Source organism: Ochotona curzoniae, unplaced genomic scaffold, assembly GCF_017591425.1.
Source record: "Ochotona curzoniae isolate NIBS_2020 unplaced genomic scaffold, NIBS_Ocur_1.0 scaffold_4506, whole genome shotgun sequence".
Classification (NCBI taxonomy): Eukaryota; Metazoa; Chordata; class Mammalia; order Lagomorpha; family Ochotonidae; genus Ochotona; species Ochotona curzoniae.
Window position 1 is genome coordinate 4563778 of NW_024467119.1, and position 18071 is coordinate 4581848.

At 54.4% G+C, this 18071-nt stretch overlaps 1 protein-coding gene across 4 annotated transcripts in view; it reads right to left on the bottom strand.

Moving 5' to 3' along the window:
• USP46 (ubiquitin specific peptidase 46) overlaps positions 1-10447 on the bottom strand; it is a 54418-nt gene extending 43971 nt beyond the window's left edge. The window contains exon 1 of one of the 4 annotated variants that reach the window (XM_040966867.1): positions 10303-10447. In XM_040966867.1, coding sequence (XP_040822801.1) covers positions 10303-10338 — 36 coding nt within the window. In that variant the 5' untranslated portion in view covers positions 10339-10447. Of the gene's footprint in view, positions 1-8078; positions 8357-10302 lie in introns of those variants that run through there. The other 3 variants (XM_040966865.1, XM_040966864.1, XM_040966866.1) reach the window with 3 other exon arrangements.
• Positions 10448-18071: the final 7624 nt, after the last annotated feature.

Sequence of the window (18071 nt, forward strand, 5' to 3'; positions counted from 1 at the left end):
AAGTTTCTCAATGTGTGAGCCTCTGCTCTCATACAGCAAATATGGACTAAGCAGGGAAAGAGGCTCGGTCCCAAGGCAGAGCTGTGGCACCACTGCAGCGGTGGCAGCCGTGTGAGCACCAGCTTGGTCCTGAACGCACCACTTCTGCTCCGGCTCCCTGTTTTCGTCAGACACTGCTGCAGTTCCTTGTCCTAGCTTCATTTGGCCCAACCTTGGCCATTTCAGGCATTTAGGAATGAACCAGTGAATGGGAGGCATCTCTCACTCTGCAATCCAAATAAATAAAATAAATGCGTTTTGAATAAAAGTTAGCCTGTGGCTAAATCCTCTCCTTGTAACCATGGGATCTCATAACAGTACTTGTTTGTGCCCCGGATTCTCCACTGCCCATCCTGCTCTCTGCCTGTGACCTGGGAAAGCAGTAGAGGATGGCCCAAAACCTTGGGACCCTGCACCTGCATGGGAGATCAGAAAGAAGCTCCTGGTTCCTGGCTTCAGATTGGCTCAGTTCCAGCAGCTACAGCCACTTGGGGAGTGAACCAACGAACAAGGAAGACCTTTAACTCTGGCTCTATTTCTCTCTGTATATCTGCCTTTACAATAAAAATAAATAAATCCTTTTAAAAAGAAAGGTTTTTTTAAGGTTTAAAGAGAAAAAGAGAAGTTGACACCATAGCATAATATACCAAGCTTTCGCCTGCAGGGCCAGCATCCCATATGGAAGCCGGTTCGTGTCCCAGCTGTTCCACTTTCAACCTAGATCCCTGCTTGTGGCCTGAGAAAGTGGCGGAGAATGGCTCAGTGCCTTGAGCCCCTATACCCACTTGAAAGACCTGGAAAAGGCTCCCGACTCCTGCTTTGACGAGCTCGGCTCTGGCCATCGCAGCCGTTTGGGGAATGAACCAAGCGATGGAAAAATCTCTTGCCTCTCCTTCTCTCTGTAATTCTGCCTTTCAAATAAAAATAAGATAAATCATACACTGATTTCTCTTCAGATCAAACAAATCTTTCACCTTTTAGTAAAAAAAAAAAAAATAAAAAGAAGACAAAGCTTCTTAAAAAAAAAAAAAGGAAGGAGGGAAAGGGGAAGGAAGAAGAGAGGGAAAGTTAAGTGCAGCTTCCAGGGCTCCACTCCAGATGAGCCCAAAACTCACGGGTCAAACTTCAGAGTCGGAATTTCCAAAGAGAAAACACACACACACACACACACACGCGCGCGCGCGCGCCCCAGTCTTCACTCCACTCAAGAGCCAGGAGCTCGTGCAGGCAGCAAGTTGACATTCCCTGCCCTCTGAAAAGCCCAGCCAAGGGTAGGGAGAACCTAACCCAGGCTCCTGCAGGATGACCCAGCACATCAGATAACAGCCATTTCTGAAATAGCATCCTTATCTCCAAGAACAGAGAAACAGACTTGGGGAAGAAGACCGCAACTTCACGCTACCGCTAGCAACCAACTTGAAAACAGGAAAACTCAAGGCCCAGGGCACTGCTGTCCTCACCATAAGGAGCTTCACCAAGCCAACCTCACCAAACAAGCGTGCACAGGGCCAGGTGCCGTCCCGGACCGCGCCGGGTGGACTGTCAGCATTGGAGATCCATCTCTGCTGCAGTCCAGAATCTCCCTGCGGCACGCCCTCACCCCTCCATGGACCCTCCTGCTCCTCCTCCTCCATCCCGCAGCTTCCCTGGCACCCCGAGCTCTGCACCGTGCCTTTCCCCATTTCCAGACAGAACTGACACTGTGCTTTGCTGACTCCCTGGGAAGTCACTCCTGGGTGAGCAAACACCAAAACCTCCCCGAAAAACATCAAAGTCCAGCTTTTAAAGCACAAAGACAATCTCATCATGGGGGCAAAGTCACAAACCTAACACCACCAAGCATGGGCAGGATGGAACCGCCTTGAACAGCGGAACTGCTGCCTGGAATGAAAACTGGCCCAGGCAGAGATCTGGCAACATATATTTTTAAAGGAAGTATTTATTTATTTGGAAGGCAGAGTGATGGAGAAGCAGAGAGAGTCTTCCATAGCCTGGTCCACAACCCAAATGCCACAACAGCTATGACTGGGCAGCCAAAGCCAGGAGCCAGAGACTTCCTCCCAGCCTCCCACACCGAGGGCGGAGGTTCAGAAAGCTGAGCAGTCACACACTGCTTTGCCGGGGCATTGGCAGAGAGCTGGAACTCCAACAGGGCGCGAGCATCACAAATGGCAGCTGCCTCACTGGACCATGACGCCTCCCCCAACCTGGCAATACATTAAAGTGAAAGGTGCCCACTTAGAAACACGCCAGAGGGAGACAGGTTCACTCCTGTTCACAGCATTAAAACAGCACACACGAAACTGTACAAGCTTGACAGCATGAACACACTGTAGCAGTCAGGCGAAGGTGTGCCATGCAGCAGCTATAACCAACCAGAACTGCCAGTACAGCAGATATATCTCAAACCACCATCTGAACAACAGTAAACTGAGATAGAGCTGTGCACTACTGTTCATTTACAACACAAGCAAACAGCACCACACAGGTCAAACAGCCCTTACCCAAAATGCCTGGGGCCGGGAGTACGCCAGATTTCACAGTTCTGAGACGGTGGGTTGCTGCACATAGGTAATGAGATAGCTTGCGGATGGAACCCAAGTCTAAACATGAAAGTTATTTCCGTCATGTACTTCCTAGCCATGTGGCTTGCAGAACTCGGCACATGCTACTTGTAGTGCACCTGCTTCTCACTATGAAACCATCACAGATGGTCAGGGACTAAACCGTGCACTGGTGCCACCATGTTGAAGCTTTTCCCAAAAAGTAAAATTTTTAAGAAAAAAAAAACTAATCTAGCTATTGTTTTCACCACAACTTAAGTTTTCTCTAAGGGGGCGTTAAAATATCTAGACCAGAGAAGTTTACTAGACTAAAAGATGTTCATTTTTTCAACTCTTGGGTCACTCTGCTTGGCACTGGCTTCACAGACAGCCAGACATAACAGCCCCACAGGGGCTAGCATCATGACATAGCAAGTTAAGCCTCCACCTGTGGTGCTGCCATCCCACACGGGCACCAGTTCGAATCTTGGCTGCTCCACTTCTGATCCAGTTCCCTGCTAATACACCTGGGGGGGGGGAGGGGAGATGTCCTAAGCGCTTGGGCCCCTGCACCCACATGGCAGACCTAGAAGAAGCTCCTGGCTTCTGACTGGCCTGGCTCCGGCCACTGCGGCCATTTTGGGAGTGAACCAGTAGTTGGAAAATCTCTTTTTCTGTGTCCCTTTTTCTCTGTAACTCTGCCTTTAAGAAAAAAAAAAAAACTGTCAACAGTGAATTAAAATTGAAAATTACTTTCACTGACAAGGCACACACACACTCCAAAGTTCCAAATTACCAAAAACTGAACAGGTTGTCTGCTATAATTCACAGGACACACGGAGCTGGTGGCCAAAGGAGTGACTCCCATGCTCAATCCTCATTAAATTAAGACTTCATTTTCCCCGTGGAGTCCAAGAAAAACAGAAGAATCTGCCAACGTGCTGGTCGCACTGTGAGCCAGCTTAGACTCCTGTGCGCGAGAGCCGCGGGGCCACAGGAGAAGGTCTTTTCCTTAAACATTAACCACCACTCTCAGTGCTTTTTTTGAAAATCTAGCCACTGTCCAGAGTAGAGACTGTGGCGACTGCACCCACTCCCTGCTGACCCGCTAACCACCTCTGCAGCTGTGCTTCTTCAAGGACGGAAAGGCTGAGCAGTGACCACAGCCAGGCAAGCTGTCCCTTCCTCCCAACTAGCAGGTCGACACACTTTCATTAAAAATAAAATTTCCAGGCCTAGCGCAATAGTTCAGTGGCTAAAATCCTCACCTTGCATACATCAGGATCCCATAAGGCCGCTGGCGCCCCGGTGCTCCACTTCCCATCCAGCTCCCTGCGCGTGGCCTGGGAAAGCAGCAGGGGCTGACCCAAAGCCTTGGGACCCTGCACCACCAGAGAGACCCAGAAGAAAGTCCCAGCTCCTGGCTTTGGATCAGCTCAGCTCTGGCCACTCCCTTGGGGAGTGAACCAGTGGACACAAGATCTTTCTGTCTCTCCATCTCTTTGTAAATTTGTCTTCCCAGACCCCACTCCCCCGCCCTGGCTCCCATCCAGCTGTTCCGCTTTCAATCCAGCTTCCCACCAAGGTGCCTTGGAAGGCGACAGGGGGTGACATAAGTACTTGGCCACCCCATGGGAGACCCGGATAGAATTCCTGCTCCTGGCTTCAGTTAAGCCCAGCCTAGCCACTGCATCCATTTGGGAGATAAATCAATGGGTGATAGATTTCTCTCCCTCTCTCTCTTTTACTCTTTCAAACAGATGAAAATAAATGAAACAAAATTTGAAAAAAAATTAAAATTTTTTCTCAAACAAAACTTTACAATTTCAAAATGTTCAGTCCAAGTAGTTGATTTACCAAGACAAAAGCTATTTTTATTTAAAAAAAATCCCCTAGGCTTCAATGTTTTTCCAAATTCTTACCAATTTTACTCTCCCTTCATTTCAAAGTGACTTCATTTGTGTGAAAGAAGTCAAACATGGCACTCAAAAAACTGGTGTCAAGCAGCACCTTGGGGTTGTGCCCTGGATGCTAAAATGCTACCAAATGAGACATCAGCACGGCCAGCTACTCCAGGAGGTACTGGCCAATTAAGAAATGCAGAGTTTCATTTAAAAAAAAAAAATGCTCTTAAAAATCCCATTCACAGGCCAGTGCTCCGGCACAGTCAGTATGGCACAGGTATCTTGGGGGTGGTGCTGGTTTAAATTCACCCTGCTCCACTTCCGACCCAACTCCCTGCTAGTGTTCCTCAAAAAACAGGGAGGACAGCCCTGGGGCCTCTGACCCACGTGGGACCCAGAAGACGCTCCTGGCTCCTGGCTTCAGACCAGCCCAGGCTGACGGCCGTGGCCACTTGGGAAGTAAACCAGTGAACAGCTCTCTCTCCAGTGTCTCCCCCTCCCTCCCTCTCCCTCTAATCTCCAACTCTTTCAAGCAAAATAAATAAAGTCTTGTTTTAAAAAGCTTCTCATAACACACATATCTCAGTTTTACACACTGGAGGAGGAAGCGGGAACTGACACGGAAGAAACAGCAATTTGCCCAAAGCTACTATGAGATGCACGCTTATCAGGGCAGCTGCACAAGGCACAGCTCCCAGCTCCCACACACTCCCCAGGACCCCCTATAAAAGAAAAGTTACAAACACCTAACTTTGCCAAATTTCAGTCAAAAAAAGCATATCAAAGATATGTCCTGCTGTGTCCATCAGCTTTAATGTTCACTTATTTATATGGAAGACAGTTATAGAGAGAGGAAGAGAGTCAGAAAGAGATATTCCATCTGCTGGTTTAATCTACAAATGGCCGTAACAGCCAATGCTGAGCTGGTCTGGAGCCAGGAGTCAGGAGTTTCCGCCAGGTCTCCCACTTTCAGTGGGTGCAGGACCCAAGCACTTGGGCCATCCTCTACTGCTTTCCCAGCTACATTAGCATGACGCTGAATGGAAAGTAGAGCAGCTGGGACACAAACGGAATGCTGGCATTGCAGTCAGTGACAGCTTAACCCACTGTGCGACGCCAACCCCTCACTGATCCTGTACTCTGCAGCTTGCTCCTGGGGCTCTGTTCAGCCTCCATCCATGCAAATATCACACTGCCCAGAAATGGTCTCATCTTGCCAACACTATGCCCACAAAATGAGGAATGGTAGAGCTGCCGGGGGCATGTCCTCACCTTCTCCACTGACCAGGCACCCGTGGGCCACAGGTGCAGCAACAACATGGCTGATGACAACACTTGGTCATTTGTGCAAACACAGCTTGTAATCAGCTTGGTGCAAGGCATTTCCTCAGAAGCCCATTTCCCAGCACCAGCAGCAAATGAAAGGAAGACAGGATGACCTGGAGCAACTCCAAGAGCACAGGCCACTTTGCTTCCTCCAGACAAGCCCTTTCAACAGAAACCTTAAGAACCATCCATTGGGCCTGGCGGCATGGCCTAGTGGTTAAAGTCCTCACCTTGAACGTGCCGGGATCCCATATGGGCATCGGTTTTAATCCCCGCAGCTCCACTTCCCATCCAACTCCCTGCTTGTGGCCTGGGAAAGCAGTTGAGGACGGCCCAAAGCTTTGGGACCCTGCCCCCACATGGGAAACTTGGAAGAGGTTCCTGGTTCCCGGCTTCAGATTGGCGCAGCACCGGCTGTTGTGGTCACTTGGGGAGTGAATCATTGGACAGAAGATCTTCCTCTCTGTCTCTCCTCCACTCTGTATATCTGCCTTTCCAATAAAAATAAATAAAAATCTTAAAAAAAAAAAGAACCATCTATTGGACAAGGCCACAAAAACATGCACCAAGTCCTGGGACCAGTGCTATGTGCAGCGGGTAGAACCAGCATCCCACATGAGGACCAGTTGGAGTCCCAGCTGCTCCACTTCCAATCTGGCTCCTGATTAATGTGCCTGGGAAAGCAGCAGAGGATGGCCCACATGAAAGACACAGATGGAGGCCCAAGCTCCTGACTTTCGCCTAGCCCAGCCCTGGCCACTATAACCATTTCAAAAACTAAATACACCTTTTTAAAAACAGATAGGAAGTCAAAAATTAGCCTACTCATGTAGGAGGAGCCCAAGGCAAACAGACAGAAGTTGCATCCTGTAAAGAAGCAGGCCAGCATCTTACACTTCAGGGGAGCTACCAAGTCTGGTAACAGCAAGTAATAAAACCTGAGGCCGAATCTTACCTATTTCACACCCAGCAAACCTTCTGCCCAGGAGAAGAAGGACCAGGGGAAGGAGAAATGGCAGGAAGAACATGACCGAGTCCCCTAGAAGGCCCAACCTGAATACAGGCTGAGCACTCAGCTTCCCCCGAGCCCCCACGTCTGTTCTCCCCGCCATGTCACCTGGCTCTCCCCAGTCTCAGTGCCTGGCCGCTCTCCCTCTCAGAGTCCGTCTTTTCTGACAGATGCCTCACCCCATTAAACCTCGCTGCCTTGCCCACACTAGTGTCTCACATCTGAATTCATTCTTGCACAAACACTAGAACCTTCTCTGATCATCTCTGCTAACAAACCCATTGGTCCGGACACAAGTCAGAGGATTACCAACAGGGGCCACTCCTTCATGCCTGATAGCAGTGAGTGTAGTCTGAAAGTTACAACACACCAGCCAGACAAGCTCGCCTCTCCGAACCACCTGCGGGGCCAGGCCAACACCAGCCAGACAAGCTCACCTCTCCGAACCACCTGCGGGGCCAGGCCAACTCGCCCTGAGCAAGGCGATCAAGAATGACCATGGCAAGAGTTCGCCCAGAAGAGGAAGAAGGAGAAGTGAATGGAAACCAGCAACCAACTCCCAGGGCCCCAGGGGCCACAGAAACTTCGGCAGGTCAGGGGCAAGTGGACAGGAGGCAACATCTGAACCCGGAAGTACCTGCAGGGGGTCAGGGGAAGCATGGGGACCTTGGCTCTTGGTTCCGGGTTGACTCCTGGTTCCCGGCCTCAGATCAACTCAGCTCTGGCTACTGAGGAGTGAACCAGCACCAGCAGATGGAAATACTTCTCACTCCTTCTCTCTGCAAATCTACCTTTCAAAGGAAAATAACTCAAAACAAATAAATGCATCTTTAAAAAAACTGAAATTAGAAAAATTCAGGGGCTGGCACTGTGGCATAGCAAGTTTCTGCCTGCGATGGGGCAGAATGATTCGAGTCCTGGCTGCTCCAATTGCGCCCAGCTCCCTGCTAATGCACCTGGGAGAGCAGCAGAGGACGGTCCGAGTGCCTGAGCCACTGAACCCAACGGGAGAACTGCAACAAGTGCCAGAATCCTGGCTTTGACCTGGCCTAGACCCACATCCCGCCACAGCGGTCATCTGGGGAGTGACCAAACCAGCAGATGGACGCTACCTCTCTCTCTCACTCTATCCCTGCCCCTCAAATAATAAAATCTTCAAAGAGGAGACTACAACCCCCACAGGCTCTTACCACCAACACCAGCCAGCGGGGAGGAGGGGCCAGGTGACGGCGAGTTGGGGGAGAAGCAGAGACTTACCTGGAAACAGTTCATCGCTGAGGGGAGGCCCAGGAGAGGGGTGCACCGGACACTGGCGTCTGACGGGGCCACAGCACAGCAGTCTCTCTGCTGCCCACCCTCCTCCTCAGGGGCGAGGGGCCCTGAGCAGCCTGCACGAGGGGCCACCATCCCAGCCCCACACCAACCCACAGGGGCCACACACCAACCCACAGGGCTGCGCGTCCTCTGCTGTGCCTGAACCCACTGGATGGTGTTGACCTGAACAGCTAGCAGTCCCTGTCCCGAGGAGATAAAGCAATGTCCCCGCCCCATTCCTGCAGGGAGATAAGGAGAGACCAAGGCCAGGGAGGCCCTGAGAGCTCAAAGTCCCCACACAGGGATGCAGCGAGAGCAGATATTTCCTCTGAGGAACTGCCAAGAGCTCTCTCAGAACGGCGCCTGTCCAGGTGTCTACCTGGGACGCAGTGCCAGCCTGCCGCCCTCCCAGAGGCTTGTCCTCCCGCTGCATCTCACTGGAGACAGACTGTGACATTCTGCCAAGTGGGCCAAGAGCCCCAGGTGCGCCATGAGCAAAATAAAAGCAGCTAGAGGCTGGCACCCCCTGGGACCCGGCCAACGCTTGGAGTATCCAACCTGCTTCAGGATTTGGAGTGCAGAACAGCACCAGGAGCAGGCCAGCCTCGGCCACCAAGCAGGCCTGCGGCCACCAGGCGGGCACAAAGGCGGCTCTGCTTTCACAGCTCCCCTCAGGAGCCAGCTGCAGCAGAGAGAAGGCGAGAAAAAATAACAGCTTCTCCCTCTCACTGCACCAAGCAACGCTGATGCCACTCGACAGGGAGAAGCAGGGAAGCCGGCTGCTGCGGAAGCCAGAAGATGGAGAGACCACGCACGGAGCTCGCCCTGTGCCAGCACCTGTGCCGGCCCCTCTGGGCAGCCACACCGAGCTCGCCCTGCGCCAGCACCTGTGCCGGCCCCTCTGGGCAGCCACGCCAAGCTCGCCCTGCGCCAGCACCTGTGTCGGCCCCTCTGGGCAGCCACACCGAGCTCGCCCTGTGCCAGCACCTGTGCCGGGCCCCTCTGGGCAGCCAGACCGAGCTCGCCCTGTGCCAGCACCTGTGCCGGGCCCCTCTGGGCAGCCCCGCCGAGCTCGCCCTGTGCCAGCACCTGTGCCGGCCCCTCTGGGCAGCCCCGCCTCTGCTTGGCCTCGGCCAAGTCCAGAGGGTGGAAAGCTGAAGCCTGCCCCGAACTGACCAGGACTGCCAACAGAATGTGGGGCACGAGCGTTAAAGGGCCGGTGGTCCGGGAGGGGCGGGCGGCGAGCCTTATCCCAAGACTGCTCATCTCCAACCTCTTCCGGGGTCCCCGTTTAGGGACAGCTATCCCCTCAAAGGAGTCCCCCCACCACTAAGATGAGAGGCTCTAAAGGAGGAGTGTCCCGGCTGGAGAGAGGTGCGGGGACAGGAGCAGGCACACACGCCTCCACTCCCCCGGCGCGGCCAGGCTGAGCGCCCCAAGGCCGACAAGTGGGAGGCCGGCAGGGAGAGCCCAGGGGACCCCGTGGGCGCTGTGTCCGCACAAACTGTAAAGGGAGGGACGGCAGGTCGCGGCCCGAGACGGCAGAGGAGCCCAGGGCCGGGCGCCTTGGCCGGGTCCTCGCCAACCGGCAGCACCCCGGAGCCGGCGGCACAGCCCGGGACACCTCCCCAGCGCACACAGCCCGCTCCCGGGGCCTGCCACCGTTCCTGCCACGGAGAGCCCATCCCTCCTTCACACACCGGGAAACAGAGGCATCAGCAGCCCCCGCCGCTCAAGTTCACTCGTGCGACCGCAACACCGCGCTCGGCCGCGGCCGGAGCACACGGCAGGTCTCTCCAGACACACCGACCGCCGCAGCCAAGTGGCGGTCACGCACCCGAGAACTGACCTCGGAAGGAGACGGGGGCCAGCCCGGGGGTCCCGGGGGGGCTCAATAACACCGCCAGGCAGAGGGCGGGCGCCCCTCCCCCGGCACGCCCGGCCCCCGAGCTACGGCCCGGGGTCCCCCGAGGCAGCCGCCGAGCAGCCGGTCGCCCGAGTGTCCCCCAGGGCGCTCGGCCCCAGTGGCCGGCGCTCCGGGGCTGAGGCCGCGCGCCCGGCCCGGCCGAGAACTTCCGGCGAGGAGACCCGCGCCCGGGCCCCCGCCCCGGCGTGCGCGCGGCTCAGGTCCCCTTTCGCGGCCCGGGGCGGCGGCGGCCGCACTCACCATATTACAGATGGAGGCGATGTTGCGGACAGTCATTAGTCTAAAGGTGGCGGCGAGCGCGCACCGCCATCTTTACCAGGGGAGAACGGCGCGGGCCATGGCGGGCGCGGGCGGCGAGGCCGGGCCCGGCGGCCTGGGTCCGGCTTCCAGCTCGGCCGGGCGAGGAGGCCGGGAGGGCGGGACGCGGGGCCCGGGAGGCGGCGGCGGGGGCGGGGCGCGCGCGGGGGGCGGGCCGGGGCGGGGCGCGCGGGCCGCGGGGCTCCCGGCGCCGCTCGGCCTCGGAGGCGCATCCCGCGGCCCCGGCGCCCCGGACGCGCGCGCGGTGCCGGGGTCGCCCGTGACCGCGGGACTCCCGCCTGCCCCCGCAGCGCCCGGTCCGGCTGTTCTTTGGCTGGGAGAGCAGAGGGGACTGAGGTGAGCGCGGCCAACTTTTGTTTTCTCTCCGGGCCTGCAGCCACTCGGACCCAGCGGGGACCCAAGGTGGAAAGTAGGTTCAGTGCAGGGGAGTGGTCAGGAAGCCTGGCCTGCCTGGGCAGGCCTGGGCCCCCTCGGCGGGGAGGGCCAGGAAGCGCGTGCTCCGTAGTTTGCGGGGCGAGCAGGTACCTGGGAGGAGTCCGGGGCAGTCCAAGAAGTGGAAACAAAACTTTCCCAGGTCCCCAAGAACACGCACCCGCGTCCGAAGGACCCCCCCCCATAGATGATTTTTTTTTAAAGATTCACCCATTTTTATTTGAAAGGCAGAACCACAAGATAGTCCACGGTGCGATGACTCAGTGGTTAAATGCTCGCCTTGCGTGCACTGGGATCCCATTCGCATCCCAGCTGCTCCACTTCCCATTCAGCTCCCTGCTTGTGGCCTGGGAAACCAACGGAGGATGGTCCAAGGCCTTGGGATCCTGCATCCGGAAGAAGCCCCTGGCTCCTGGCTTCAGATGGATTCAGCTTGGGCCGTTGCAGTCACTGGGGTGTAAGCCAGTGGACAGATCTTTCTCTCTGTATCTCCTCTCTATAGATCTGCCTTAGCAATAACAATAAATACAACTTAAAGGGAGCATTATCCAGTCTCCCACGTGGGTAAAGAGGCTGGAGTACCGGGCCATCCTCTGCTACTTTGTCAGGCTGTCTGCAGGGAGCTGGATCCCAGTGCAGCAGCAGGTCTAGAACCAGAATCTTCCTGGGATGATGTGCTGCGGGCAGAGGCTTAGCCTACCATCCCATAGCAGCAGCCCCCAAACCTGTGTGATCTCTACAAACACGTTTGTATCTCTTGAGTGAAGCTCATGAAACAGTGTAGCTAATGGCAAATTGAATTAAAGAGAAATGAATACTATTAAAGGTTACTTTTACCAAACTGAAAACAGTTTCCTTGGATGACCTTGTGAGAAGATGGGTTATGGAGGTGCGGAGCTGCTAAAGGCCAATTCCCAACGACCCAGGCACCCAGGCGTGGGGGAGATAAAAGTCAAACGCCCATGAAAGCTTTGAAGGGTATAGGGGTGAGGGGCCCAGTCTCCCCAGTGTGTCTCAGTGGATCCAACGATTAATATTCCCATTGTGTTAAGTCGCTCTACCTAAATGTGATTTCCAACTAGATTGACGGATACTGCAGCCCATGGGCAGTGGTCACCCTGCCTGCCTCCATGATCTGTGGCCCCACCCTGTGGCATTTCAACAAGAGGAGGCAAGGCTGGGAACATTTTTTCTGCCATGATCATTTGGAAATTTATAGCATTCTCCACAGACTTTGGTAAAAATTAGCCTATTATAGATTGGATCTGGGGTCCCACTTGAGGTTGCTTTGGTAGGGCCAGACCCAATGATTCAGGGTCCTAAGATAGACTGCAGGCAGAACCCCCCGGCCTGGACTGCAGAGGAACAAGTAACCATCCTGCTTATGTGGCCCCCGAGTCGCACACGAAGCAGGTGTGCTCAGCTGGGCTAGGGGAAGGGAAGACAGCAAAACACCTCAGCTGCGACCAGCCAGGCACCCAAGTCCCCGGGGAGACCAGTTCAGGAGCTGAGACGCAGGCCTCGGAGTTCCGTGTCGGAGAGATCCCACCAACTGTACATGAAATAGAGACTTTATAAGGGTTCGATACTTTCGTAACATGGGCACACAGATTGAAAGTCTACCGGACTGAAAATGCCATTGATATACTGAGAAAGACAGTACCTGACGGCCGAGTGTCCATCAGCACTTGAAAGAAGGCCCTTGTACGCGGCCTGTGACAGCCTGCAGCCTAAGGCCACATGTCCCAGGGCCACGGCCACCGGGAGGGAAGCCCCGGCAGAGAGCGCACAGACAGCAGGCCAACCCACACAGATCTTGTCAGACTCGTAGATGATTCCATTTATTTTTTACAGATTTTGTATTATTTATTTTTCACTGCTATTTTTTGTTTTTCATGTAGACTGGGATTCTGCCCCAACACTCTAAAGATTCTATCTTTATTGGAAAGTCAGATATAAAGAAAGGAGGAGAGACAGAGAGGAAGATCTTCATCCGCTGATTCACTCCCCAAGTGGCCTCAGTGGCCAAAATTGAGCCAATCTGGAGCCAGGAACCAGGAGCCTCTTTCAGATCTCCCACGCAGGTACAGGGTCCCAAGGCCTTGGACCGTCTTCAACAGCTTTCGCAGGCAACAAGCAGGGAGCTGGATGGGAAGCAGGGCCACCGGGATTAGAACCAGTGCCCATATGGGATCCCAGTGTGTGCAAGGTGAGCACTTTAGCAGCTAGGCTACCACACTGGCCCTGATTCAATACATTTTAAGCTCCCTCAAGGTTGGTGCTCACAGGTAGAAACCAGAAAACAAAGAAGGTTCCTAAGCTGACCACTGAGTAAGAGGGGACCATCCTTATAGGAACTTTGCCCAGCGTTTTTGCTCGCTCACCCTGTGTTCACCAGAGGCCTGCCCTGTGGTGTTCCCTGCATGAGGCACTGTGACCCTGAGCTGATGCGAGACTGCCCAGTGCCTGCCGGGATGGGTTTCAGGCTACAGTGCTAGTATATACTATAAGCATAAAATAACATTATATTACAATTTCTATAGCAAACACATCTAACATCACAAGTGTATTTCACAAGTGGTTCTGATTGCCCAAGCCTTTGTCACCATCGTCTCAGTTTGAAGTGCGCATTGAAGCGCCGTTGAAGGGTTTTCCGGGCAGGCTGGAGCTTGATTAGGTTTTTATTGGATAATGCATCGTGATGAGCTGAAGAGCAGATTACAGCAGTTAGCTGCACTGTGGGGAGAGAGGACTGAGGGACAGCGGGCATGTTCCAGAAATCCACCACACGAGGGTCCCTGAGTGCTCGGGAGCCTGGATTTAGCAGAGTGGCCATTGAATGAGACGAGGGAGTTTGCAGGCCGTTTCTGGAAGAGCCAGCCTTGCACCTGTGCTTGACCTGAGGCATAAGGGTGCACCTGGGTTTCTAACTAGAATGGACGCAGTGTCGGTCTGTTCTTCCCAGTAACAGATGCTTGAGGACAAGGTTCCAGCATCAGTTGAGGGGAGAGGTGAGTTGGTTCCAGGAGCGGATGTTGAGATGAGATCTGCATGTTACACCAGGTAAGCCTGGCAGCGTACAAAGCTGGGGCTCAGGGAGAGGTCTGCACTGGAGAAGGCAATGCCAGAGCAGCCGCTACAGAGAACACAGCCTAGGATGCGTGGTGCTGGACGACAGGGCCAGGGAGAGCGTGGTGGGGGGAATGGCCAAGCACTAACCACGCCAGCTGGCAGCAGGGGAAGAAGGGAAACCAGGGAAAGCCACACACTTCCAGGGCACATGGGCAAACCACCACCTCCCAGCATGCGAGTCACAAGGAGCATCGCAGGATGCGGCTGGGAGGTGGTCAGCCTGGCCTGCATCCCACGCAGTGGTCCCTGGGTTCCAGGGCCCGCAGCGACTCCAGGTTCCCACTAATGCATACCTTGACAGGCAGGTGATGGCTCAGTAACTGGGTCCTTTGCACCGCCCCAGGAGCCCTCGATCGAGTTCTTCGCTCCTGGCTTCGGCCCAGCTCATCTCTTGCCATTGTAAACATTCAGGGAGTAAACCAGTGAAGGGGAGTGTCTATCTCAGATAAAGTAATTAAACTTTTTAAGAGCTTAGTAATCGAGTATGTCAAGGGATGCAGCTGGGAAGTCAAGGAAGCTAAACAATAATAGTGTTAATTTTAACTACTAAACTCCCATATTAGGGCCGGCACCGTGGCATAGCAAGCTAGGCCTCTGCCTATGGTGCCAACATCCTCCAGGGGCACTGGTTGAGGTTCCATCTGCTCCACTTCCAATCCAGCTCCCTGCTAATGTGGCTGGCAAGGCAGCAGAGGACGGCCCAAGTCTTTGGGCTCCTATAACCACAAGGAAGACCCAGAGGAAGTTCCTGGTTCCTGGCTATGGGACAAGGCCAGCTCCAGCCCTTGTGGCCATTTGGTGAGTGAACCAGTGGATGGGAGACCTGCCCCGCCTCTCTCTGTGACTTCTGCCTTTGAGGTAAAAATAGGTCATTTTTAAAAGTAGAATAAAAATGGCCTCAAGCAACAAAACTTGTATGTCTCATACACACACACAAATACCCCACATGTATACGCATGCATCCATACACCTCACATGCAGGCACACACTCCCCACTGGGCACTCCCAGGCTGCGGCCAACCCCTCACCATGCGCCCTTCCCTTTCTGGTGCACACAGACCTCAGAGCTGATTCCGCAGGACACATCCCCAGGCTCCTCTCCCCAGGAACAGCACTCATCCAGTGCCTCATTGTGTAATTCCTTCGTGCACCCAGCCAGCTCTGTGTCAGGAGCCCGCACAGGACGCCTTCAGACACTCTGCTGGCACGCATTGCCTCTCAATTCTGCAGGTCCTCGGTCCTCCAGTTTAATTCTACAGTTGGCACGCACCGCCCCCCCCCCCCCCGGCCGGGCCAGGGCGGGGGGCAGAGCCAGTGAGCCGCCCTGCGACGTGAGGTGAGCTGCACACACTTCCTGCAGAGGCAGGGCCCCCAGGTGAGAGCCCAGACAGCAGGCTGAGGCAGGCACGGCACTCGGGGGGGCTGCCAAAGGATCCCCTTTGATTTGCGTGTCAGCGGGAAGGACCTTGACTGTGGCTGTCATGAGATGGGACGGTGCCAATGGACCGGAAGCATGATGGAGCAATGGCGGGTGGCTGTATGATGGAGCAAAGGGCCCGGAGGCTGTGGGAAAAAGGAAGTCCTTCCATCGGGCAAGGGACAGCCTAATGTTCCCAGCGGAGGGGGCAGGACTCGATTCTGCTCCTTGCTCTGTGTCCTGCCTTGGTGTGCGCACTGTGAGCCTGAAAGGTTTGGCAGGCAGCAACTGCAGCCTGTGGGGACATGCACACTGCTTCCCGTTGCCAGTCACTGATTGCAGTGGAGCCCAGCATCCTTGCAGCTCACAGTGCAGGCTGGGGGATCACCTCCACGGCTTTCCCAACCCTGCTGTGGCCCCAGTTCCCAGTGGGCAGGCAATGATTTCGGTCATGGTAGGCTAAAAATCAGAAAAGACCGTCCTCAAGTTTTGCTGTTCAATTCCACCCCCTTGGCTCTGTTCCCACCCTCCCACATCATAGAAGTGGCAGGTCACACGGCTGCAGGAAGGCTTTCCGTAGTGACACCCCGAGAGTACTATCCTCCGGCTGGGGCTCTGAACTGTGTAACACACTGTACAAGCGCTGGTCCTTGCTCGTCAGCACGTGGAGCTAAATACGGGTGAGCTCCGAGGAGCTGGCTGGCATGTGGGAACCCCTCAGGCTGGCCGTGAGCCAGTGAGAAATGCAGCAGTCCCAAGAGCATGTGTCAACTCAAACAATGCTGTATGGCTTATGCTGTTTTCCCCCAGAATTCTAGTTCTATTGCAGTCTGAAAACATTCGTACTGGGGCTGGCGCAGTAGCATAGTAGGTTAAGCCACTACAGTGTCAGCATCCCACAAGTGCATCGATGTGATCTCCAGCTGCTCCACTTATGAGCCAGCTCCCTGTTGATGGCCTGAGAAAGCAGCTGAGGATGGCTCAAATGCTGGGCCCCTGCACCACTGACTGCATCCAAACCTGGGAACCAAGAGCCTCTTCTGGGTCTCCCACACAGGTGCAAAGTCCCAAGGCTTTGGGTCATCCTCTACTGTTTCCCAGGACACAAGCAGGGAGCTAGATGGGAACTGGAGCAGCCAGGACACAAACTGGAGCCCATATGGGTTCCTGGCACTTGGAGGTGGAGGATTAGCCAGCTGAGCCATTGTGCTGGCCCCACAACATGATTTTTCTGTCTTTAACATTCTTAATTAAATATAACATATATTACGGAATGCCAAGGTGAGGTGAGCTGCACCAGATGTGGCCACAGTGCCCAAACAGCACACGTGAGAACCAGGGAGGGAGGGGGCAAAGCCGGCAGGGGGAATGTGGGTTCCCCTGCTGGACAACCACTCCCACTGGAGAGCATGAGTTGGGATGGGGGCAGATCAGACCAGGCAGGGCTACAACACCTGGGCGCCTCATGTGAGCTAGATCAGGAAAAAGCCAGGTTTGGCTGATTGTTCTGATTGGTGCAAGCATAAATTAGAGTGGGTGAGGGTTGGTTGGGCTTTGCCACAGCATCAGCTGGCAGAGGCTGGCACTGGGAGCTAAATCTGTCAAGTTAAAGTCTAGAACCACCTGGAGAGTGCATAATCTGGGAGTGGGAGTGGCCTAGTAGGGATGCTGAGTGGGCACCTCCCTCTTGGGTTACCACTTCCACTGGAGAGCGTGAAAACCAGGACAGGGACAGAGGGTTGCTAGACAGAAAGGCACCCACCAGTATGTATGTGGACTGGATAGTAGGTTGGTTGAGCAGAACTAGGCCTCAATGCCCATTGACATGTACGAGAGCTAAATGGGATGTGGGACAGACTGAACAAGTCTGCAGTACAATCTGGCAAGCATGGGAACCAGGGTAGGGGACAGGCCTGGTGGGGGTTATGGGGAGTCACCCCAACTAGGCTGCAACTCCCACTGGTTTGTATTAGGGCCGAGTATGAAGTGAACTGGATCGAGCTGGACTGCAACACCCATCAGTTCATGTGGAAGACAGGGCTGGAAACAGAACCGACCCAGCAGTTGCAACCACCAGCATGTGCATAAGCTGATTGGGGCAACGGACAGTGCCAGACCCTGTACTGGCAAGCACACATAAGAATCAGGTCTGGGATCACCTCAGACAAAGTTTCTCTGGAGATCCCTCCAACTGAACTGCTGATCTCAGAACCCCAACCATGAAGGGCCTATGTCAGCCAGTGGATTCTGAAGAGATTTCATCATGATTGGAATGGCGAGATTGGCAGCAATTCAGAACAGTTGAACTATCAAAACTGCTTGAGCAGGACCCTTGGAGCGTGCCTCACATGGGGACCTGGAATGGGAGGGAGGCTGGGTGGGGCTTCTCCCTCTGTTTCTCCCCTGACCCCTGATACAGGGGGAAAATGATAATATTAGTGTGGAAACAATGATATTACTCACTTTCCTGTAGCTCTTGACCCTTTGTGCCCTAATCAACTATATAAGAGTATAAAAATAAAATGTATGGGACATGAAAAAAATAAATATAACATATGTAGAAAATACCAAATTCCATGAAGCAGACACATCTGTAATAACACAGGCGAAGGATGAGACCACGCCCAGCACCACTGAGCCCGCCTCCTCCGGGTCACCATCCTGCTTCCCATGAATAATCCCCATCCTGATTCTAACACGATCATTCCGT